This window comes from Carassius auratus, chromosome 47 (assembly GCF_003368295.1).
Source record: "Carassius auratus strain Wakin chromosome 47, ASM336829v1, whole genome shotgun sequence".
NCBI classification, from domain to species: Eukaryota; Metazoa; Chordata; class Actinopteri; order Cypriniformes; family Cyprinidae; genus Carassius; species Carassius auratus.
Genome location: NC_039289.1, coordinates 7,508,656 through 7,534,750, shown reverse-complemented (window position 1 = coordinate 7,534,750; position 26,095 = coordinate 7,508,656). Strand labels below are relative to the sequence as shown.

At 36.0% G+C, this 26,095-nt stretch overlaps 1 protein-coding gene across 5 annotated transcripts in view; it reads right to left on the bottom strand.

The window, feature by feature from the left end:
- LOC113064971 (complement factor H-like) overlaps positions 1 to 21,627 on the bottom strand; it is a 31,616-nt gene extending 9,989 nt beyond the window's left edge. The window contains exons 1-11 of one of the 5 annotated variants that reach the window (XM_026236013.1): positions 21,481 to 21,627; positions 19,298 to 19,492; positions 19,052 to 19,219; positions 18,778 to 18,954; positions 10,418 to 10,612; positions 10,172 to 10,339; positions 9,899 to 10,075; positions 7,905 to 8,081; positions 2,482 to 2,658; positions 1,816 to 2,001; positions 1,362 to 1,614 (exon numbers count right to left, since the gene is read on the bottom strand). In XM_026236013.1, coding sequence (XP_026091798.1) covers positions 1,436 to 1,614; positions 1,816 to 2,001; positions 2,482 to 2,658; positions 7,905 to 8,081; positions 9,899 to 10,075; positions 10,172 to 10,339; positions 10,418 to 10,612; positions 18,778 to 18,954; positions 19,052 to 19,219; positions 19,298 to 19,492; positions 21,481 to 21,550 — 1,869 coding nt within the window. In that variant the 5' untranslated portion in view covers positions 21,551 to 21,627 and the 3' untranslated portion in view covers positions 1,362 to 1,435. Of the gene's footprint in view, positions 1 to 1,361; positions 1,615 to 1,815; positions 2,002 to 2,481; positions 2,659 to 7,904; positions 8,082 to 9,898; positions 10,076 to 10,171; positions 10,340 to 10,417; positions 10,613 to 18,777; positions 18,955 to 19,051; positions 19,220 to 19,297; positions 19,493 to 21,480 lie in introns of those variants that run through there. The other 4 variants (XM_026236012.1, XM_026236015.1, XM_026236016.1 and 1 more) reach the window with 4 other exon arrangements.
- Between the last annotated feature and the right edge of the window lie 4,468 nt (positions 21,628 to 26,095).

Genomic DNA, 26,095 nt, shown 5'->3' with positions numbered 1-26,095 from the left:
ATAGAGGAGTTTTTTTTTTTCAGCATGGTGGTGGAAGGTATACGACCTACGGTCCTATGACCCTTTGCCCCTCATTCAGGCCATGGAGCAGACCTGTGATCATATCGAATCAGCTTCTGTGCAGGGGTGGATTCGTCATACGAGGCGATTCTTCCAACGGTGACTTGACAATGAAGACATAGCCTGTGATGTGGATAAAATATTATGGCCTGGGGCAGGCAACTGGCTGACAGCAGACCATTTGAACAAACAAAAATGTCAATAGCCTAATAATATAACTTGGATCAATATATCTGCATCCCTCCTATCGGTTTCCACTATATATATAAATATTATACAACATACAAAAAGTAGTTAAAACGCATATGATAGAACATACATTTGTATTTTTTTTTTTTTTAAAGTGCATAAAACGTTGAATACTAATATTTGCATTTTTTTTGATAAAAAGGGTACTTTGAATGTGAAATTAAAACTGCCAGTAAGCAGCAGCAAATCATTGTCAATAAGTGAGTCATTGCGATTGAACCAAATCATTTAAATGTTTGATTCATTCAGGAACGAAACCCCATCATGTTGCTATAAGACGCATGGAGTAATGCATTTGCATTTGTTAGTTGTGCATTTGCTAATTAAACATGAAAAGGACTTATCCTTCTGTTTGTGTATCATCTTTAAATTTTGCCTGGGGCCCCCACTTCATCTTTGTTATCCCCTGCAGAGAGATGATGAATAGTTACAGTATTCTTTTTGCTTTTACAACGTTTTTCTTCTCAGTCAAAGTATATGTACTTCATGCAGTTATTTATTTGTCTACAGATTTTATTTGTTTCATTGATTTCATTGTGGGTTGATTACTGTAACTGATGATGGTAAGAAATACTCTTTAGTACTGAAATACTTGAAATATTCAGTCTGCAGCATCAGTGTTGTGCAGTGCTTGGTAAGTTTATAGCAGGCCTATTTGTGTACTTTCTTCCTATATCTCAAACTAATCATGAAGAATGTTGTGGTTTTGTCACTTTTTAAAAAAAATCTAAATTATCCCTTACATAACAATGTCTGGCCAAAAATCTAGCACATGCTATTTCCCAAAATTATTTTTTTTACCAATTTGCTTTGACTGAAGTGTGTCATTTTGCAAACAATCTAGGAATTATGCAAATTGAGTGTGGTGTTTGGATAATTGTGATTTATATTTTGAAAAAAAAGAACCCAGTTTTCAAAATTGTGTGTACACGATTAAAAAAAAAAAAAAAAAAAAAAAAAAAAAAACCTGTAAAAGGGTTCATGTTTTCATACTGTACATGCACAAGCATTTTTTTTAAGTTGCAAGAAATCCTAAACAGAGAAACTGAATTGAGGAAATTTTTATTTTATTTTGTATGCTCCATTTGTTTTTGCTTAGCAGTTCAACTAATGCTTCATCAATGTTTTATTCCCCACACTCTGGCAAAAGCATCACTCCATCTTTACATGTTGATCGAAATTCTTTGCCGCTCTTACATAGAAAGTCGATGGCATCATTATGTGGTATGATCATCTTTTCATTTGCCTTCCACCGCATTCTTATCCCTCTTTTATCCATTTCCTCCACTGTCACTATACAGGGCTCTGAAATAAACATGTAACTTTCAGTGTTAAAATATACATTTATTGATTCATCATCACAATGTTCAATGTAAACTAGAAGATTACATCAACTTTACAAATAAAAACTTTACAGTGAGAATAGCCTCACTGATATATATGGAGTGTAGTGTGGAGTGTAGTGTGTAAACTTGTAGTGTGTAAACTTGTAGTGTGTAAACTTACTGAAACAATAAATGTCCCCTTTCCATTCGCCTTTTACACAGGTCAAGTATTTGGAGAAGGGGGGACTCAGATTCATTGTGTATTTATCAAAGCATTTGTATTCAACTTTCTCCGTTGTATTATAATCTTTGTTTGTCATTTCTTTTGTATCTGCATTGCTGATCTCTGGTGGGGGTCCGCATTTCTCTGAAGGCAAAGCAAAGATATTTCATCATTGTGGTTGTCATTATTAATTATTAATATTATTTTATTTATTTATTATTATTATTTTATTTTTAGACTGTCATCACCAAGAAATGCAGCACTGATAAATCTCAATATGGATAATCTGTAAAACCCCACAGTATTAAGAATCAAGCATATGTAATAATTTGAAGGGGGTTACTTATTTTCTTAATCCAACTTTAAATTGATCTTGAACATTGTTTGTAAACATCTGTAAACACACACACACACACACACACACACACACACACACACACACACACACACACACACACACACACATATATATATATATATATATATAAAATAATAATAATAATTATTTATTTATTTATTTGTGTGTGTGTGTGTGTGTTCAAATGTATATCATAATTTGACTGAATTTCTGGTTTCACAACATTTAATGAAATTGGAGCAAAATGTCAATAAGATGTAACATACCAGTGCATTGCTGAATGCCTGTCCACTGGCCCTGGGAATCACAGGTGATTTGTATTGGCTTCTCGGCATCAATTCCAGAGCGACATTTATATTTTGTTGTTGAATTGATTTTGAAATTAGATTTTTGACTTCCCAAAATCTCAGCATTTAGGATTTTCGGTAGATCACACATAATTTCTAGAAAAAAAAGAATAATCATATAATTTAAATTATATTTTACATTTACATTTATTCATTTAGCTGACGCTTTTATCCAAAGCGACTTACAGTTGCTATATATATGTCAGAGGTCGCACACCTCTGGAGCAACTAGGGGTTAAGTGTCTTGCTCAGGGACACATTGGTGTCTCACAGTGGATTCGAACCCGGGTCTCCCACACCACAGACGTGTGTCTTATCCACTGCGCTAACACCACCCCACCACCCCAAATTATATGAATAACGAAGATTATAAGAATCAAGCATATGCAATCATTTGAAGGGGGTTACTTTTAAAAAAAAAAATCAAATTTTAATTTACCTTAAACATTTTTTGTAAACATTTGTAAACATCTTTTTTGTGTGACCACAATCAAGTAATCAATCCCACAGTATAAATATCGCTGACTTACCTCTATCCATTGACGGTTTATCAGCATCCCTCCTCCACCCCATCTCCTCACTTCAAGTTCACTTTACAATATACGGGGAAGGGGGGGTACTCTAGGTTCGGGCAATTCCCGAGCTCGGAGCCCTTCCCCGGACAGCACGCCAAATACGCATACCATACCTCAGCTAACTATATGTAAGCGTGAACTAGTGAAACTGTGTATGCAAGATACGCAGGTGCATATGGGCCTGGGCATTTTGGGGGCACGCCAAGCTAAATTCTCAGCCCTAGCCCATCCGGACATAGTGTCTTTTTTCTCTTCCTATTACACAGCTATCAAAATGTTTCAGTTTTGGTTTTTAATGGCAAAGTGGTCTTTTATTTTTGTTTCTTTGTTAAGTTATTTTAAAAATAAGTTTGAAAAATTGTATGTTTGTTAATTTAACATTTTAAAGGAAAAAACCTTGTGGCAGCAGCAGACAGTAAATTGAGCATTATGTTTGATCTTCTCAAACCAACAGAACTTACCTAAAATAAACAGACATGCAACACTTTATGCATTTCACAGTATTAATTTAAGCATGAATCCTAGATAAATTAGCGCTGTATGGCACATACCCAATCGTTTTTTAAATAACAATGGAAACTTAAAAATACGCCATAATTTTTGCTCATGAAGGTAAGAGTTGGCCTATCCATCATTCGGAACTGCAAAGGTTCAACATTGTGCCTTTACCGACATAATAGATAAAGTCCTATCTATAGAATACTTATAGAATATAGAAAAAAAAACTCTAAAACAAAAACATTATTTAATCTGTGAAGATTTTCTTTCTTTATTTTGTTTTTTTTAATTAAAAATTTTCTTTGTTTTTAGGGCCGCTTTGCCAAAATTGTATTTGCATTCAGTAGCCTGTACTGCAGCATTTTTGTGCCACGTTGAAAAAAATAAATAAATCAATAAGATTAACATCATAATATTTTTTTGAATCAAGTAAAAATTACGATAGTAAAAACATGATATATTATGAAGTTAGGCCTACTCCTTCAAAAAATAAATAAAAAAAAAGTCTGTGGCATCCGCCATTCTTTTGACTTTTTTTAAAAACTCTGATTGATCGATTCATAAGGCATTCATTTGTATTAAAGGGGGGGTGAAATGCTATTTCATGCATACTGAGTTTTGTACACTGTTAAAGAGTTGGATTCCCATGCTAAACATGGACAAAGTTTCAAAAATTAAGTTGTACGTTTGAAGGAGTATTTCTGTTCCAAAAATACTCCTTCCAGTTTGTCACAAGTTTCGGAAAGTTTTTTTTCGAGTATGGCTCTGTGTGACGTTAGATGGAGCGGAATTTCCTTATAAGGGTCCTAAGGGCACGTCTGCCGGAAGAGCGCGCGCTCCTGTATAGCACAGCAAAGAGCACAACAGACTTCACTGATCAGAGCGAGAGCGTCGCAAAATGTCACAAAAGGAGTGTGTTTTTGGTTGCCAGGCAGTGCTTTAAGTGGGCCGGTAAGCACCGGTACTCAGTACCGCCACTTCCAAATATAGCTCTTGAGTGTACCGCCACCTCTCCGTGCACCCAGAACGTGCTTTTAGCTTACCGGTACGCTCATTTGGACATCTGTTTTAATAGTGGATTTAATCTTTTACCTGCACTGCCGATTTAATGCAAGCTTCCTAATTCATCCCACCGAGAGCAGAAAGTACATTACCCAATTACCCATTCACCCTCAAGTAATACAAGATAATAGCGCATGTGTCGCTTTTCCCACTGTTAAGTGTCAACAACTCAACGTGGCCGGAGAAAGTGTGTGAAACTCGCTGACTGACACCTCACTAAGTCTGAATGATATCACTGCAGGTCAGACTCAAGCTAATGAAGTAATGCAGCTCTTTCAGGTAGGGTGACCAGACGTCCCGAAAAATTCGGGACAGCCCCGAAATCTAAACTATTGTCCCGACTCCTGAATCTGGCCCTAATTGTCCCAAAAATTATACTAAAGCCAAATCTTGAGTATTTATTGTCTGATAAACATTAAAAACTGTCCACGGAGGTTGAGTCGTCCTGCAGCCAGCCCCCGCTATATATTTTTGTCCCCTTTTTGTTTTAAAGTTTGATGAAGAGAGCGCAAGTTGCTGCAGCTGCGAGGAGGACAGTGATGCACGCGTGAAGGAGTGATTAACAGTTCGCGGCACTGTGTACAAAAAATACTCCGCTACACAATTATTTCATTATTTTCATTTAAGCTTATTAACGTTAAGTGTTACAGAAAGGTCTGATTTACGCACTGTTACAACAGTCATTGTTTTTTTTTTTTTTTTTACAATGACATTTGAGTTCATGATTTTAATGTTGCTGTTTCTTGTTCCAGACTAAAGAGTAATGACAGACGGTTGATCTTTGAATAAAAATGTGTTTTGTTAAGGTTTGAAATTCATTATCTTTTATTATAGGCTACGAAGTCTAATATCATAAGCCCCCCATCCCGTCACCCAAGACCAACCCCCCCCCCCCCCCCCCCCCCCGCCGGTTCATAAAATAGGCTATAATAGAGTACCGGCACCTCTTTTGGGCCACTTAAAGCACTGTTGCCAGGGCAAGACAACCCTGCACAGATTACCAAAAGAGAAACAGCATTAAGGGACCAGTGGATGGAGTTTATTTTTACAGAGAATCAACAGAGTTGTGCAAGTGTTTGTGTGTGTTCCCCTGCATTTCGAAGATGCTTGTTTTACAAACAAGGTCCAGTTTGACGCCGGATTTGCACATCGTTTATTTCTTAAGGATAATGCAGTCCCAACGAAAAAGGGTCACGATTGTGTGTTGGAACCGCATGCAGTGAGTAAAACTGCTTCAAATATCTCTGTGTTGTTAACTTAGCTATCGGCGCGTAAGCATATCAAGTAAACAACATGCAATGTTGTCATCAAACTGCACTTTCCACATGTACAGCTTAAAAAAAAAAAGACGACAAAGTGGAACTTAGTCATTTTCCAAAACCGCTAAGCAAATATATACAGTTTCAGTACATACCACATAGAGACGTTGATGCTGCTCTTGTTAAATTTCAGCCTCTGGATCTGATTCTGGATCATAAATATACGCTGAATCTGACTGTTAGCCATGGTTTGTTTTGGTTGGTTTTGTCCTCACGGCGTCACAGCTTCAAAACGCTCTCAACGCAAAAGCCTACTGGCGCTCGTGATTCTTTAGCTCCGCCCACACATCACGCCTCTAGTCGGTCGTGTTTTTCCAGGAAAAATCGGTACAGACTATCTTTCTCTTATGAATATAATAAAACTAAAGACCTTTTGGAGATATGAAGGATGCAGTTTTACTCTATAGGTACTCAAGATTAACAGGATATTGAGTGAAAACGAGCATTTCACCCCCCCTTTAAATTGTTCTGAATTTTTTTTTCAGCCTGCATTCAAATATTAACGTTTATTTTGTTCTGCAATATTAAACAGGAAAAGATATTCAGGAAAAATCATCGGAAAATCATCACTGTTCGAAATCGTGCGGCAGCGAGTCATGTCTTTACATCAACGGATGGTGTCCAGATTTTACAGTGTTAAATAAGATGTGCTGTCCTGATCTAGAATTGCTCTTCATTAACTGAAAGCTCATTCTAATTCTGATTCATTGATTCACATGCAGCTTAAACTGAGGAAAAAAATACAAATAAAAATGTATCATTTCTATTATGTCATAAAGGCTGAGACTTTGTAGTAACAAAGCACGGAACTTTGATTGAGTAGTTTGCGTGTTACAACTAGCGGGTGGACTTGAAAACATAATTTCCAAGCATTAGCCTCTACCGTTGTTACGTCCGAGGGTCTTTTTATATAATCTGTTGTAAGAAAATGCTTGTCTGCCCTGTATTGCGCTCTGTTTCTCTATCTCTCTCTCACTCAGGTTAATTACCATCAGCTGCACCTAGTCTGAGCCGAAGAGTATTAATATAGCACTCAGAGAAGCCTCTGGAGAGGAACACTTCTCCCCCAGCCTCAGACTGAGATTAGCCGCATTTCCACTATCGGGCCAGTGCGAGCCAGGGCTTGAAGCGGGCCGGGTGGGGCTCATAGCCCCGGGCCAGTAGCACCGAGGCCAGAATAGCGCAGAGTTTCCACAGTGGAGCCTGAAGCTCTGCTGCACGGAAGTGACAGTGGAAACGCGTCTGGCCCTGGCATGCACTAGCACGCCCGGTCTTAGCTCGATAGTGGAAACACGGCTATTGTGTGTTTTGTGTATTTTGGTGGGAACTGTGAGTGGACTCATACTCATTTCTTGGTGCTAAGAAGTGATCAGGTTTGCTTTCTAGTGTTGACTTCTCTACCTGTGGGTAATTAAAAGGTATTGTAGGTAATCTTATTAGCTTTGTTCATTTTGGATTATTTGGGAAATGTAGGGAGATGATGCCTTTTTGATTTTAGACATTTTTTTTCTCCTGTTTTTGGTTAGAGAGGGAGCTCGGGGAAGTTTTTGATTTTCATTTTAGTTTTTGTACAGGGCAGATAGCTCTGTTTAACCTTAGTTTGCCTCTGGTTTGTTATTTTAGGCGTTGCTCTGTCTGGAAGACCTATTCCAATCCTTTGTCAACCATTTCAGTTTATAACAGAAATAAATATTTTTCTTGTACTTGAATCTGTTTTCGTTCTCACTCTGAAGCCGGAGGCTGAAGTGTATCCTCCATGTATTTTTGTTAAATAAATAAAACACCTTGAGAATAGTCACAATTCACATAATGTTATTTACTTCAGAATTCAGAAATCTTTACAAAATTTAATGAAATTCGAGCAAAATATCAATAAGCTGTAACATACCAGTGCATTGCTTTATGCCTCTCCACTGGCCCTGGGAATCACAGGTGATTTGTACAGGCTTTTCTGGTTCAAATCCAGAGCGACATTTATATTCTACTTTTGAACTGATTTTGTAGTTTGATTCTTGACTTCTCATAATCTCTGCATTTGTGATTTTTGGTAGGTCGCACATAATTTCTAAAACAAACAAACAAACATCAGCATAATCATATAATTAATATTATGTGGGAAAAAATAGATTATACTCAACCACAGTATTATGAATTAAGCATATGTAAACATTTGAATGGGTTTGTCGAGGTAACAACATCCTTATGTTGTGGCCTGGAGATGCTATGTTGAGGGAATGACGTCCATTACTCGTGGCCACGACTTCTTATGTTGAGGGAGCGACATTTTTCTTGTGGCCACATAAACAAACCTGCTATACCATAGCAACCCGGGATTATCAGATATGGATTCATTAACATTTTATTTTGAATTAAGAAATTATATATATATATATATGTATGTATATATATATATATATATATATTTTTTTTTTTTTATTATTATATTACTAAATCATTATATTAACCATAGGCCTTAGCTACCGGACTGTTTGACATGCGATAGTCAGCATTCAAATTAAGTTTAATTTGCTTAAAGTTCTGAATATTTTTGTAAACAATTGCCAACTCTAAATGCTTGACATGCCAATAAAACTTGATTATCCTGACTGGAATTTTTGCGGTAATGCAGTTTAAATTGAGCATATTTAATTTTATTTCAGCTAATTAATAGACTGTAGTTATAAATAATATAGTGTTTCATTGAGGAATTAATCATTCACGTGGTTTCATTTGTGAATAAAAACACAACACACTCATTTATCATCACACAAGGGCATAAATACAATCATAAAGTAAAAACTTTACTGGCATACTTGGCAGGCGTTTATTTGCTAAATATATGTCAGGGATACGCGGGACTCAGATGCAGGTAACAGAGTTTATTAGCCCACACTGGGCAAACAGGAAAAACAGAAGAATGGCTACTCCTAAGAGCAGAGCAAAAAAGAAACCTCTCAGCGGGGACCAGTCCAAGCGTCTTCTGTGACGCAACGTCAGATCACATCCACCAGAGCGTCGTTGGGGGACGCAGGGTCAAGTCACACCAAAATCCCTGAAGGAAAGGACAGAGTGCAGAGAGGAGCTGGGGGTCAGGTCTCAGAAGATCCAAAAGAGAGGTGAGGCAGGGACCGGAGGCAGAACCAGTCTAGACTGACAAGAGCAGTACCCGGGGGAAAGAACACAAATCCAAAAACACGACAAGGCAGGACTAGGCAGACAGGTTGAAACAATCACACTCGAAGCACAAAACAATCACAACGGTCTGACACAAGACAGAGCAAGAGAGGAACTAAAATAGAGGAGAGCTAATGAGGAAGGAGTGGCTACAGGTGTGACGGAACACAGGGAATTAAGGGTAATGAGTGGGAGGGGGAAGAAACACTGACAGCAGAACACATGAGCTGTCAAAACAAAACCCATGTGTTCTGAGACTAGACACACAGACAACAAGACAAAAATATAGCAACACAGACCTAAGTCATGACAATATATGGTAGTCTAGCAAATACTAGCATAATTATATTGAAATTATAAATTGAACAGGGGAAATAAGCATATATAACAATAAATACAAAAATATAGCTCTAATAAGTTAAAGTTATACTACTAATAATAATAATATACAAATATTAAATTACATGTTTCATATTAATAAGAATGTTTTAATAAAAATGGCCACAACATATCATCATGTTCTCACGAGTTATGTCATGAAAACAACGCTGTAGTCCAAACGGGCCGTTCTGTGAAGTTCTTGAAAAGGGATTTTTAAAGATGGAATATCTCCCTTTGGAGTGGATTTAGAAACTAAGAACAAAACACAAGTTTTACAACATTTAATGAAATTAGAGCAACATGTCAATAAGCTGTAACATACTGTACCAATGCATTGCTGTATGTCTTTCCACTGGCCCTGGGAATCACAGGTGATTTGTACAGGCTTCTCCGGTTTAAATCCAGAAAGACATCTGTATTCTTCTTTTGAATTGATTCTATAGTTTGGTCTCTGACGTCCCACAATCTCTGCATTTTTTATTTTTGGTACGTCACAGAGAATTTCTAAAAAAAAAAAAAAAAAAAAAAAAACATCAGCATAATCATATAATTGATATTATGAGAATAACAAAGATTGTAATACTCTACAGCAGAACACACCAGTACACAGTGGTTTTGGTGTCCATCCGTCTCGTGTACATGTGGCTTCTGCTTCTGTTCCACGATAACCATTCACACAAGTGTAAGATTGTTTTTCTCCGAATTTCATTGTTCTCCAGTAGTATGGTCTAGACACAAGCTGGTCACGTGGATCATCACATGTAATCTCTGAAACAAAATTCACATGCTTTAATAACATGCAATAAATTCATCACCAAATCCAGAAATGTTTCTCTATAACCTTACCTGCACAAACAGGCTCATTGTCCCACTTTCCATCAGCTTTGCATGTAAATGTTTTTCTGGATTCTTTAGTAAAAAAGATCCAGTGTTTTTCAGAGCAGGTGATCTCCACACTTTCTCGAGCTCTGAAAATAATCTTTCCATCTGGGTTGATCTTTTTTACTCCAATTGTGGTTGACTTCAGCTCACAGGTTATTTCTGTAGAAGACATAATTATATAGAACTAATGGTAAGAAGACATGAAGCATCAAACATCTGTGAAACTGGATCAGATTTGTCTTTTGCAGGAAGCAAATAATTTACAACTTTTTTAAGACATAAAAAAAAAAATTCTGACTACATTTTGTTGTCCATATATTCTGTAAGTATTAGAGGCACATTTTATACAGTGCGGTATTTGTTAACGATACACCGCAAAATTATTTTTCGAAGTTTTAACAGAAATACATATTATCGTAGTGTATTTTACGAAAATACAATTTCAGTCTTTATACTTCAGAAGTTTTTTATATGTTTACGTATATTCATTTTTTTCCTACCTTTGGATCTCTTTGCTTAAAGTTCTGAATATTTTTGTAAACAATAGCCAACTGTAAATGCTTGACATGCCAATAAAGCTTGATTATCCTGACTGGAATTTTTGCGGTAATGCAGTTTAAATTGAGTATATTTAATTTTATTTCAGCTAATTAATAGACTGTAGATATAAATAATATAGTGTTTCATTGAGGAATTAATCATTCACATAGTTTCATTTGTGAATAAAAACACAACACACTCATTTATCATCACACAAGGGCATAAATACAATCATAAAGTTAAAATGATTGGGAGGAGAATGTAACACCATAAATAAAACAGCTTGAGAATAGTCACAATTCACATAGTGTTATTTACTTCAGAAAAATCAACAATAGGTAAGTTAACCAATGTTACAAACATTGTTTGTAAACATACCCCCCCCCCTTTTTTTGTTGTTAAAATTATTACCTATTTGCAAATTCAGCAAAGTGTATGCAAACTTTTGACCACAAATGCATATAATAATTTGACTGAATTTAAAATATATATATATATATATTTTTTTTTTGCTTTTGTTAATTGTATAATAAATGAAAAGAAAACAGATAGAATACAAAACGATTAGAAAACTTTTTTTTTTTTTTAAGAATAGAATTAGAATAGTGAGTGCTAAAGTTAGAGGGTCAAATAAAGATGGAAGAGATGGGTTTTAAGCCAATTCTTGAAGATGGCTAAGGACTCAGTTGCTCGGATTGAGTTGGGCAGGTCATTCCATAAGGAGGGAATATTTAATTTAAAGGTCCGTAAAAGTTACTTTGTGAAGGTTTGATAGAACTGGCTGGAAGACCTGCCAAGAGAAAGAGAGCATTGCAATAGTCCAGCCCGGACAGAACAAGGAGTTGTGCAGCATGTTCTAAAACGAAGGACCTGATCATCTGGTCTGAGAAAGTCAGCTGTTCATCAATCATAACTGTAAGTTTCTGGCTGTTTTTGAAGGAGTTATGGTTGATGTGCTTAACTGGATGATGAAATTGTGATGAAACGATGGGTTTGCTGGAACCACAAGTTAGTTCCAGCAAACTTTTACTATACTAGCATTTACTATGTACAGATAAGTGCATATGTATTATGTTAATTGTTCTTTAATTCTAACATTATAACGTGAATTGCAGTGAAACTGTTATAGATTTGAATTTATTTATACCATAGTAACTAACAAATACAGCTTTACCTACGGTGCCCGGGAGGTGACATGGCCGATTCACTTAGTTTTGTCATGGCCATGACATAATAACTCGTGGGAACGTGATACTACATCATGGCCACAAGATGTTAATTTATGGAAATTTCATATTATGTTGTGACCACAAGATAATTTTGTCGAGGTAACAACATCCTTATGTTGTGGCTTGGAGATGCTATGTTGAGGGAATGATGTCCATTACTCGTGGCCACTACTTCTTATGTTGAGGGAGCGACATTTTTCTTGTGGCCAAATAAACTGTGTCTGACCGAGTCCCAAAACACACTTGTAGCCAATCAGCGGTAAGGGCGGGGGCGTGTCTTGTCCTGATAGCGAGAAGAGAGCGCTCAATTTGAGTGCACAGGATGCATATTACATTACATTTACATTTAACGTCAGTCATTTAGCTGACGCTTTTATTGAGAGAGATGGCGGATAAAAAAGAGGGTTTACAATCAAGAAAGACGTAGGACCCGCCTAAATATCGGAGCAGCTTTCCAGCGGTGGAGAGAAATTCAAGGATTGGGAAGGGCTCGAATCGGACGCCGAGGTTTATTTGTTTCTTTTTGATAGGTGAGTAACGATTTTGCGTTGTTTCACACAACTTATCCATGTTGGCTTTCATTTGAATATGCTTGTGTGTCATCTTCGCTTGTTTCCAAGATCGTTGTTGCCATGGTTGCGAATGTACGTGTGGGGTAAAGTAATAGGGGCGATGCACGGTGGCCGAGAGAGCTCAACTTCACAAAACACATCCAAATAGAAAAAGCACCAGCAAATTAAGAAAACATCTTCATCAGTCACAACACAAACAAATACAGAAACGCTCTGCAAATACTCAAACCAAACAAAATTACCCCAACAAAAAGAAAATTTATACAATGTTTTTTTTTTTTGTGAGTATTGATTACCATTTTTATGACCATATTTGTACAAATACCATGGTTAAACTATAGTTATAGTAGTAAATTCATGGTTAATTTGTTAATGATTACAGAAACTAGTCTGTGGTTTTACTATTGAAATGAATTAATAAATAAATACATTATATATATATATAATGTATTTAATTATTAATACATTTCAATAGTAAAACCACAGACTATGGTTAGTTTTTGTAAGGTAAGCCAGCTTACATAACATTTCACAGGTACAGAAATTGTGTATTTAGTCACCTTATTTAGGCTAATAATATCCATAAAGCTAAGGGATGGTATGACTAGAATTGTTAAAATAAACAAAATATATTTTTTCAGAGCAAACATTTATAAATTATGTCCCAGCCACATTTGTCACTTTACGGTAGGGATGGGCGATACCACATTTTTTCCATGCGATACGATACCGATACTTTTTGTTACAATTTTAACGATACCGATACTGCTTATAATTTTAAAAGTGTATGTGATTTTTCTAAATAATCTTGATTTAATATATATATATAATATATATATGTATGTATGTATACATTTATAAATACATTTGCAATTTATCATGGCTACAAGAACGATTATTTGTGGTGTTATTGTTAAAACTATGGGTAATTTTCGTAAGGGAACTTGAAAAAAAAAACTGAACAAAAAAACAACTTTCATAGGAATGTGCCTGAAAGTGATAAACGGGCCTCATTTTCACCTAAAAGTTTTATCATTTATTTTAATATATATTAAAAATGTTTAAGGTGTGCATTGTAGCTGACACCTAAATGAACACATTACAATTGTTTTATGACTGCAAGTCTTTCTCCTCAAATGCTATTGAGCTTCAAATTTGTGTTTGAGCCCATGTGAAAAAGTAGCACAATTTACATATGATTTACAGTTTATTTTAATAAATATCAAACATTTAATTCAATTGTGCATTATAGCTGACACCTACATGAACAATTATAGTTGTTTTTATGACTGTAAGTCATTCTCCTCAAATGCTACTGACGTTAGAAAAGTGTATACCAATATCGCATGTAACTTTAGACACGGTCCCTAAATTTGAGACTCTCGAACGTCCAACGTCCAGCCAACTTCATTTTTTCATAGTTTTCTTTTCTCTGCGCCGGATTGGTGATGTACTTTACCCAGGCATAGATGTCCATCCATCAATTATGAACATTCAGCCGCAAACATCAGGGCTGCGTTCAGCCCCGACAAAACGTTGGACAACGTTTTTTAAACAGAAACGGTGATGCGTTGAACACACTGTTCTGATGACGCAAGAGTTGCAACTATGGCAACCGAGAAGGCCATTATTTGTGTTCTTTGTGAATAATTTTCAGAGCCATCTATTTAGCCTCACATACTGACTTTATTTGTAGTTCATACGGTTTTAATACCCTGTATTTTCTTTCTCATTTTTAGGAAAAGCACTTAATTACCATTGTTTATTTCTATACCAAATGTCATACACTTGCAATGAAGCTAAAAATATAAACAACTACATCATGTTGATATCCTATATTTTTACAATAAAACTTACCAGAAACATGTCTTCTAATATCCTCAGTTGTTGCGTATACTGAGCTGCAGCGAACACATTTGTACATTATTTTCCTTGAAGCCATTGTGCGAGTTCACTTTAATACCGCATGCTTTATATACATGTTGCTGCTGATTGGACTGCAGTTCTGACACAACTACCAAACAAGAGAAAACGCATCTCAAACCCCATTGCACACCGGTGCACGCCGTTTCCAGGAAACATGACATTCAACACGGAAACCGTAGCAAAACGTTGCGCACTGTTTTGAACTTGAACATGCCCCAGGTGCGAGCGGTCGCGAGCGCGGATGGGAGAATGGTGCATTTTTTTTTTTTTTTTGTGCAACTGGGATGGTGCCCTACGCAGAATGCGTTTTTTGCGTATAGGGAGTGGCGGTACTGCTGTCATCTTTCACGCAAGTCGCGACCGCATGCAGGGGGCAAGGAACTCGACCGGAAGTTGAAGTCGGGTGGGGGCTGCCATCTTTTAGCAGAACTTCACTTGCGTTAGAATTCCCATTGACTCCCATTCATTTTGGTGTCACTTTGACAGTGAATAACTTTACATCTGAGGCGTTTAAAGACTCCGTTTGTCCATTATTTATTTCTAAAGATACACGACAATGTATAAAGGGCTCCATTACCTTCTATGTTACATTATGGCCCCGTATAAACAGTTTTTGTAAAAAATAGGCTAACGATTGCGTCATAACCACTGTCTCTCTGTCGCATTACCGTACAGACAGGAGGAGAAGCTCGCAGGCAATTAACTTAATATGGCGTACTGGCGTTACATTTTAAAATACTATATAATTAATCAGAATACTTACTCCTGCTCACTCACGACAAAGAACTCCCCGCTCAAGCTCGCCGTCTCTGCAAGATTAACGATGGCAGTTTTCACGCACAGCTACTAGAACATTTACATCTGACAGACAGGTTGCTGACGTCGTCAAGCTTCGTTAGTGCTAAAAAACGCAAAAAATGGGCTTCACTTGTCTCAATTGAGTTCCAATGGGGTCGCTGTGTCCATTTCTTTTACTGTCTATGCGTGCATGACGTGTTGTGATGGTGAATGGCACATTGCAATGAGCGCAGCCGCAGACCAATCGGTGTTAACGTCATACCACCGCGTCCGCGAGACCTTTTCTTTTTATATCATACACACACCGTCCCGATTGGCCTGCACACACTGCTTAAAAACATTTATTTATAAAGAAATTATAAATATAATTAAGTATCGATACTTTGCAGAAAATATCGATACCAAAATAGAAGCTTCTGAGTATCGATATATCGATACTGCAGCATCGATGTGCACATCCCTACTTTACGGTCCCCTTAAATATTTCCGATGTGGTCTGTGTTTTTGCAGCACATTTCTTTATTTGTTTGTATTGTGAGTATTTGCAGCACGTGTTGTCAAACTGATGAAGATGTTTCCATAATTTACAGGTATTTTTGTCATTTGCAGCATGTTTTCTCTATCGGTCACCGTAGCAGGTCCTTTTGGGGTATGGGTGTGTTTGTTTTGGTGCTAAAGAATCGGGTCTGGGCAGACGCAGGCTGAAGAAAATAATAGTCTAACCGTTACTTTACCCACATTCTCACTACACAGGGTTCTGTTGTCAATAAACACACATGACGATGGTGCTTCCACTGACGTTTACGTTCTGTGTGTGTACTGCTATGACTCCTGACCCCGGGGTCCTACGAGGAGCTGGTAGTTGCCTCAAATGTGCCTGTAGGGGTAACAATAGTGATAATAGACAGGTGCATCTAAAAAAAATTGAATGTCATGGAAAAGTTCTTTATTTTGTGTAATTTAATTCAAATAAGCTAACTTTCTTATATTCTAGATTTACAGACTGAAAAAATTTCTGACTGAAATATTTAAAGCGTTTTTTTTTTTAGTTCTGATGGTGACTGACAGCTTAGAAAAATGAAAAGTAGGAAACTTAAAAATAAATAAAAATAAAAATCCAAAGTAGGTTTAATTATGCACTCAATACTTGGTTAGGGCTTCAGTGTGGCGTGGCATGAAGACGATCAGTCTGTGGCACTGCTGAGGCATTACTGAAGATCAGGTTGCTTTGACAGAGGCCTTCAGCTCCTCTGTATTGTTTGTCAGATGTTACTTCTCTTCCTCTTCACAATACCCCATAGATTCTCTGTGAATTTCAGGACAGGTGAGTTGGCTGGCCAATCAAGCACAGTAATATCATGGTCAGCAAACCACTTGGATGTGTTTTTTTTTTCACTGTGGGCAGGTGCTAACGTCCCACTAGAAGAGGAAATCAGCATCTCCATAAAGCTTGTCAGCAGATGGAAGATGGAAGTGCTCCCAAAATCTCCTGGTAGATGGCTGCATAGACTTGATAAAACACAATGGAGCAACAGTAGCAGACATCAGAGCACCCAAATCATCTCTGACTTCAGAAACTTCACACTGGACTTTGGATTCTGTGCCTCTCCAGTCTTCCTCCAGACTCCAGACCTTGATTTCCAAATGAAATGCTGAATTTACTTTCTTCTGAAAAGATGACTGTGGACCACTGAGCAATGGTCCAGTTATTTTTCTCCTTACCCCAGGTGAGATGCTGCATACGTTATTCTCTGGTTCAGGAGTGCCTTGGTTCTAGGAATGTGACTGCTGTAGCTTTTTTTCCTGAAGACGTCTGAGTGTAGTGACTCTTGATGCGCTGACTCTGGCTTCAGTCCACTCCTTTTGACCCTCCCAAGTTCTTTAATCAGCTTTTCATGATAATCTTCCCATGGCTGTGGTCATGCCTGTTGCTTGTGCACCTTTTCCTACCACACCTTTTACTTCCAGTCAACTTTCTATGAATATATTTTGATACAGCACTATGTGAACAGACAGCCCTTTCAGCAATGACCTTCTGTGGCTTGCGGAGGGTGTTGATGAACTTCTTCTGGACAACTGTCAAGTCAGTTGTCTTTCCCATAATTGTGGTTGCATGTTCTAAACTAGCCCAGGAGATACCCTGCATTTATAATCAAAATTTACCAAACTAATCAACCTCAAAATAGAATATTAACATTTTTTAGATACTGAATTTTTTATTTTCTTAAGATGTAAGTCGTAACCATGAGAATTAAAACAAATTTGTTTTATATATATATTTCAGATTGTGTACAATTAATCTAGAATATAAGAAAGTTTGCTTTTTTGAAGTGTTACAAAAAAATAAAGTGACTGCTGGACAGCTTGGTCCCCCCCAGTTAAAAAATCCCATCTGCGCCCCTGCTTTACTGGCATACTTGGCAGGCGTTTATTTGCTAAATAAATGGTAGGCTAGCAAATACTAGCATAATTATATTGAAATTATAAATAGAACAGGGGAAATAAGCATATATAACAATAAATACAAAAATATAGCTCTAATAAGTTAAAGTTATACTACTAATAATAATAATGTACAAATATTAAATTAAATGTTTCATATTAATAAGAATGTTTTAATAAAAATGACCACAGCATATCATCATGTTCTCACGAGTTATGTCATGGCCTTGATGTCACCTCCCGGGCACTGTTAAATCCAAGATTAAATGGAAATTATATCCAACATTATTTGAAGACAGTTGGTTTTCTTCAGAAATACAATGATATAAAAACACCCGCACTCAATGCATGGGAAATACTGTAGTCTCATAATTGAAGTGTAAAATCTAAACATTACATCATTGTCCAGTATTGTACCATCAGCAATTTATAATAAAAATGTTTTCATAATTGTAGCATACATATTTACATATATAATTATTTAGGTGCATGTGTAATAACTTTGTCGTCGTCTTGCCTGATGCACTCAACCAAGCGTTCTAACCATGACCTCGACCCTCTCCACCCCCCAACCATTCAAATTGCCGTAGGCGGGAATTATTTTGATGATAATTAATGGGCTGCTTTGTGACATCACAAAAGCCCCAGAAAACAATGCTGTAGTCCAAACAGGACGTTCTGTGAAGTTCTTGAAAAGGGATTTTTAAAGATGAAATATCTCCCTTTGGAGTGGATTTAGAAACTAAGAACAAAACAAAGGTTTTACAACATTTAATGAAATTAGAGCAACATGTCAATAAGCTGTAACATACTGTACCAATGCATTGCTGTATGTCTTTCCACTGGCCCTGGGAATCACAGGTGATTTGTACAGGCTTCTCCGGTTTAAATCCAGAAAGACATCTGTATTCTTCTTTTGAATTGATTCTATAGTTTGGTCTCTGACGTCCCACGATCTCTGCATTTTTTATTTTTGGTACGTCACAGAGAATTTCTAAAAAAAAACAAAAAAAAAAAAAACACATCAGCATAATCATATAATTGATATTATGAGAATAACAAAGATTGTAATACTCTACAGCAGAACACACCAGTACACAGTGGTTTTGGTGTCCATCCGTCTCGTGTACATGTGGCCTCTGCTTCTGTTCCACGATAACCATTCACACAAGTGTAAGATTGTTTTTCTCCTAATTTCATTGTTCTCCAGTAGTATGGTCTAGACACAAGCTGGTCACGTGGATCATCACATGTAATCTCTGAAACAAAATTCACATGCTTTAATAACATGCAATAAATTCATCACCAAATCCAGAAATGTTTCTCTATAACCTTACCTGCACAAACAGGCTCATTGTCCCACTTTCCATCAGCTTTGCATGTAAATGTTTTTCTGGATTCTTTAGTAAAAAAGATCCAGTGTTTTTCAGAGCAGGTGATCTCCACACTTTCTCGAGCTCTGAAAATAATCTTTCCATCTGGGTTGATCTTTTTTACTCCAATTGTGGTTGACTTCAGCTCACAGGTTATTTCTGTAGAAGACATAATTATATAGAACTAATGGTAAGAAGACATGAAGCATCAAACATCTGTGAAACTGGATCAGATTTGTCTTTTGCAGGAAGCAAATAATTTACAAGTTTTTTAAGACATAAAAAAAAAAAAAATTCTGACTACATTTTGTTGTCCATATATTCTGTAAGTATTAGAGGCACATTTTATACAGTGCGGTATTTGTTAACGATACACTGGAAAATTATTTTTCGAAGTTTTAACAGAAATACATATTATAGTAGTGTATTTTACGAAAATACAATTTCAGTCTTCATACTTCAGAAGTTTTTTATATGTTTACGTATATTCATTTTTTTTCCCTACCTTTGGATCTCTTTGCTTAAAGTTCTGAATATTTTTGTAAACAATAGCCAACTGTAAATGCTTGACATGCCAATAAAACTTGATTATCCTGACTGGAATTTTTGCGGTAATGCAGTTTAAATTGAGCATATTTCATTTTATTTCAGCTAATTAATAGACTGTAGATATAAATAATATAGTGTTTCATTGAGGAATTAATCATTCACGTAGTTTCATTTGTGAATAAAAACACAACACACTCATTTATCATCACACAAGGGCATAAATACAATCATAAAGTTAAAATGATTGGGAGGAGAATGTAACACCATAAATAAAACAGCTTGAGAATAGTCACAATTCACATAATGTTATTTACTTCAGAAAAATCAACAATAGGTAAGTTAACCAATGTTAATTGTTTGTAAACATAGCCCCCTTTTTTTTTGTTGTTAAAATTATTACCTATTTGCAAATTCAGCAAAGTGTATGCAAACTTTTGACCACAAATGCATATAATAATTTGACTGAATTTAAAATACACATATATATATTTTTTGCTTTTGTTAATTGTATAATAAATGAAAAGAAAACAGATAGAATACAAAACGATTAGAAAACTTTTTTTTTTTAAGAATAGAATTAGAATAGTGAGTGCTAAAGTTAGAGGGTCAAATAAAGATGGAAGAGATGGGTTTTAAGCCGATTCTTGAAGATGGCTAAGGACTCAGTTGCTCGGATTGAGTTGGGCAGGTCATTCCACCAGGAGGGAATATTTAATTTAAAGGTCCGTAAAAGTTACTTTGTGAAGGTTTGATAGAACTGGCTGGAAGACCTGCCAAGAGAAAGAGAGCATTGCAATAGTCCAGCCCGGACAGAACAAGGAGTTGTGCAGCATGTTCTAAAACGAAGGACCTGATCATCTGGTCTGAGAAAGTCAGCTGTTTATCAATCATAACTGTAAGTTTCTGGCTGTTTTTGAAGGAGTTATGGTTGATGTGCTTAACTGGATGATGAAATTGTGATGAAACGATGGGTTTGCTGGAACCACAAGTTAGTTCCAGCAAACTTTTACTATACTAGCATTTACTAGGTTATTTCTGTAGAAGACATAATTATATAAAACTAATGGTAAGAAGACATGAAGCATCAAACATCTGTGAAACTGGATCAGATTTGTCTTTTGCAGGAAGCAAATAATTTACAAGTTTTTTAAGACATTAAAAAATAATAATAAATTCTGACTGCATTTTGTTGTCCATATATTCTGTAAGTATTAGAGGCACATTTGATACAGTGCGGTATTTGTTAAGGATACACTGCAAAATAATTTTTCGAAGTTTTAACAGAAATACATATTATCGTAGTGTATTTTACGAAAATACAATTTCAGTCTTTATACTTCAGAAGTTTTGTGTTTAATTCAGTGTGTTACACTGTGTTAAATGGTTAAAAATATAACCTTTTCAATAACTACAAACCAAATTTAGTTATAAATTAGCCAGATATAATTTAGACTTAATTTGAATTAGGCTTAATTATTATTATTTTTATTTTAAGAATGATTCAGTTCATGTGTGATGCTACCTCTTTTGCATTATGAAAAATATGTTGTTAAAAGTATAATAATAATATGGAATAATAACAATAATAAATGACTTGCCTTTACATTGAGCAAAATTTAAGGAAAGCAACCAAAAGCCGAAGCCGAGGAGTTTCACAGGAACTCTCATTTTGAGCACAGTTCACAAGTAGGCTACCTTTTTGGTCTGTCTCTGAAACTCTTGCTTGCTTGTCAAAAATATGTCTTTCTCACACCAGACCTGTAATATTTCCTGTAAGTGAAAAAAAAAAAAAACTTTATCTGATGCAGCAACTCATCTTTGTTATTTGGACACACCAAAAAAGTTACCTTAGAGAAGTCAAACTTAAGGTAACGTATGAACAGGAAACAAAGGGCAGCTTTGAAAATAACGGTCATATTTAATGCTTAATCCTGTTATATGTTTCTATCCAGTTCATGTCCATTATGACTTATTCAAGCAGAACATTTGATATATGAATCTGTCCCATTATAATGAGTGACATGGTAAAAGATCCACAACACTTTCAAACCTTCAAACATCGCAATAGTACATTAATTGCAAAACATGTCTGTAACTGCCATTGCAAAATGTTTCCATTAGAATTGAGCAAGCTGTTGAGATGATGAAAAATAGAGGCAGGAGAAGAGTTTGACACCTATTGATGATGCTTAAATTGTTGTTGTCTCCTATATGACCTAAGGAAGGTTTTCTTCAATGTATAGTATATAAGTATATGTACTGTATGTATAGTAGACTTGTATTAAACAGTACATATATGATCAACACACAATGTAAACTGCTGTCACTAAGTGTTTCCTGAGTATTGAGACAAAATTTTATTTCAACAAAGAAAAAGAGGATACACACATTGCCTTTCTGGTGTATTAACTGCTACAGGCAAAAAGAAAATTGCTGTTACCAAGCCAAACCCTGAACCCTTGCTTAATATGTGAAAGGAATGAAAGTCAGAATTAGTCATGAATTTCATTTTCCACAGTGTCACGTGCATCTAATATTAACCCTTTCAACTGAATAATTTTTAATCAATTGATTGTTCACATAATTTATGTGAAATGTCTGTTATCCTTATTATAGAAACAGAAGTATGGAGTAATTACGACACCGCTTGTATAAACCTGTAGACAGGGCCGCTGCTGGCCAAATGTGTGCCCTAAGCAGGATTGTATTGTTGTGCCCCCCTTCCTCAAATATGATGATGAAAAAAACACCTACTATAGGGGTGAAAATAGAACTTTAATCAAATAAAAAAGTAAATGAATAAATTGTATTATTTACAAATTACAATTGCAGCTCTCGACATTTACCTATGGCTGTAGCTTTATTATGACTGTAATTTATTTTATAGTCTCAAGCATAAGGAAATCATGTAAAAGGAAATTAAGCAGTTTTACTACGATAAAACCATGGTTTATTTTTGTAAGGGATGTGATATGCACATTTTTTGTTGAAGAAATTATAAAGGCTGTGTCATCTATAGCAAAAAGGTTTCCAAAAATGAAAGATTAAGTGAATATTTGAATTAAATGTTTGGTCAGTAGCCTAAACAAGGATTTGATTGTCCTGTAAGTGTAACAGCAGCAATTACAAGGCATTTGGCTCCCTTTGCAGGCATTTGTAATAGCGTACATAAATGGATTATTTTTTATTTGCCTAGATTATGTATTTTAACAGTGTTATTATTAACCAATTATTATTGCCTCATTGTTTTTTATATAATGCATTTTAAGCCATTTTAAAAGCTATTGATGGCTTAGGTCTGTTTTAATAGCAACAACAACATCAAAAAAATATTAAGGATGATTTGTGGTGTTATTCTTAAAACCATGGGTAATTTTTTAAGGGAACCTGAAAAAAAAAACCACTTTCACAGGAATGTGCCTGAAAGTGATAAACGGACCTTGTTTTTACCTAAATGATGTATAATTTATTTTAATATATATAAAAAATGTATAAGGAGTGCATTGTAGCTGACACCTACTGTAAATGAACACATTACAGTTGTTTTTATGACTGCAAGTCTTTCTCCTCAAATGCTATTGAGCTTCAAATTTGCGTTTGAGCCCATGTGAAAACGTGGCATAATTTACATATGATTTACAGTTTATTTTAATAAATATCAAACATTCAATTCAATTGTGCATTATAGCTTTCACCTAGATGAACAATTACAGTTGTTTTTATGACTGTAAGTCATTCTCGTCAAATGCTACTGACGATAGAAAAGTGTATAACAATATCACATGTAACTTTAGAGATGGTCCCTAAATTTGCAACTCTCGAACGTCCAACGTCAAGCCAACTTTATTTTATTTTTTTTGTTTGTTTGTTTTTTATTTTATTTTTTTTACTTTCTTTCGTTTTCTTTTATCTGCGCCGGATTGCCGATGTCCTTTACCCGGGCTTAGATGTTCATCCATCAATTATGAACATACAGCCGAATACATGAGGTGCGAGCGGTCGCGAGCGCGGATGGGAGAATGGCGGGGATGGTGCCCCCTCTGGGAGTTGGTGCCCTACGCAGATTGTGTACTCTGCGTGTAGGGAGCGACGGCACTGCCTGTAGATAGAGTAACTCTCTTGCTAGTAATATGGCAGTTTTAATACAACCCCAAATCAGAAAAAGTTGGGACAGTATGGAAAAAGCAAATAAAAAAAAGAAAGTAGTGATTTCTAAATTTACTCTGACTTGTATTTAATTGCAGACAATATGAACACAAAATATTTCATGTTTTGTCTGGTCAACTTCATGTCATTTGTAAATATGCATCCTTTCCTGTCATTCAGACCTGCAGCACATTTCAAAAAAAGTTGGGACAGGAGCAATTTAGGGCTAGTAATGAGGTAAAATGGTTAAATAATGATGTGAATTGAAACAGGTGATGTCAACAGGTGACTGTAATTATGATTTGGTACAAAAGCAGCATCCAAGAAAGGTCTAATCCTTTAGGAGCAAAGACGGCCGAGGATCGCCAGTTTGCCAACAAATATGTGAGAAAACAATGTTCCTCAAAGAAAGATAGGAAGAGATTTGGAAATTTCACATTCAACAGTACATAACATAATTAAAAGATTCAAGGAATCTGGAGGAATCTCAGTGCGTAAAGGACAAGGGCCTAAGCGATATCACCACATGGGCTCAGGACTACTTTGGCAAACCTTTGTCAAGTACCACAAATGCAAGTTACATCCACAAATGCCAGTTAAAACTGTACTGTGCCAAAAGGAAGCCCTATGTTAACAGTGTCCAGAAGCGCCGTTGACTTCTCTGGGCTCGGAGGCGTCTGGGATGGGCCATCACACAGTGGAAACATATTTTTTGGGAGGAATGGATGCCGTGTGATCTGGACCAAAGAAGAAAAGGATCATCCAGACTGTTACCAGCAACAAGTTCAAAAGCCAGGGTCTGTCTCGGTATGGGGTTGTGTCAGTGCCCTTGGCAAAGGTAACTTGCACTTCTGTGAAGGCACCATTAATGCTGAAAAGTACATAGAGATTTTGGAGCATATTATGCTGCCTTCAAGAAGACATCTTTTCCAGGGACGTCCATGCATATTTCAACAAGACATTGCAAAACCACATTCTGCACACATTACAAAGTCCTGGCTGCGGAGGAAGAGGGTACGGGTACTTGACTGGCCTACCTGCAGGCCCGACCTTTCTCCAATAGAGAATGCAATTTTGAAGCGTAAAATGCGACAAACGAAGACCCCGTACTGTTGCCCAGCTTCAGACTTGTTTGCAGGAAGAATGGGACAAGATTACACCTGAAACACTTCATCACTTGGTGTCTTCAGTCCCTAACGTCTTTTAAATGTTGTGAAAAGGAATGGCAACATTACAAAGTGGTAAATGCTTTACTGTCCCCACTTTTTTTTAATGTGTTGCAGGTCTGAATGACAGGAAAGGATGCATATTTACAAATGACATGAAGTTGACCAGACAAAACATGAAATATTTTTTATTCATATTGTCTGCAATGAAATACAAGTCAAAGTAAATTTTAAAAATCCCTTCTTTTTTTTTAAATTAGCGTTTTCCATACTGTCCCAACTTTTTCTGATTTGGGGTTGTAGTATGCGTGTCACTTTATTTACAATTGGGTTCATTTAGATGTGAGTGAAAGACTGCTTTCTATATGTTATATATAAATACAATGCAAGGAACATGTTGAAATAAAGAACACCAAAGTTAGTCATTAATGTGTTTTATTTGCAAGGGTTGGAGAAATATGTTGACACAAAAGAAATAAAAGTAACAATTACTTAACTAACTCGAATATGTAACTGATGGATATTCCCAAAAGCATACACAGTATGTACATGGTTGTGTGTGTGTGTCCATCTCATTTTTCTTCCTTCATTAGATGGTTGTTCAGATCTAATACAAGATACTATGACAAATACATAATTATATGTTGAGAAATGTTTAGGGAATGTGACGTTATTAGAGCAAAACTAAACACACATTTCAAAGTTGAACATTCACAATTATTCTTATGATGAATTAGGCTGCTTTACCTCAGTTACAAATCCAGTTTATTTTCAGTTATTGTGTATATCACCTGAAAAAAACAACAAAACAAACAAACACATAAATATGTATATAAACTGAAAACAACCTGGAAAAGTGAGATACAACTGTACTCACAATGTTCCATCCATCTCTACAGTT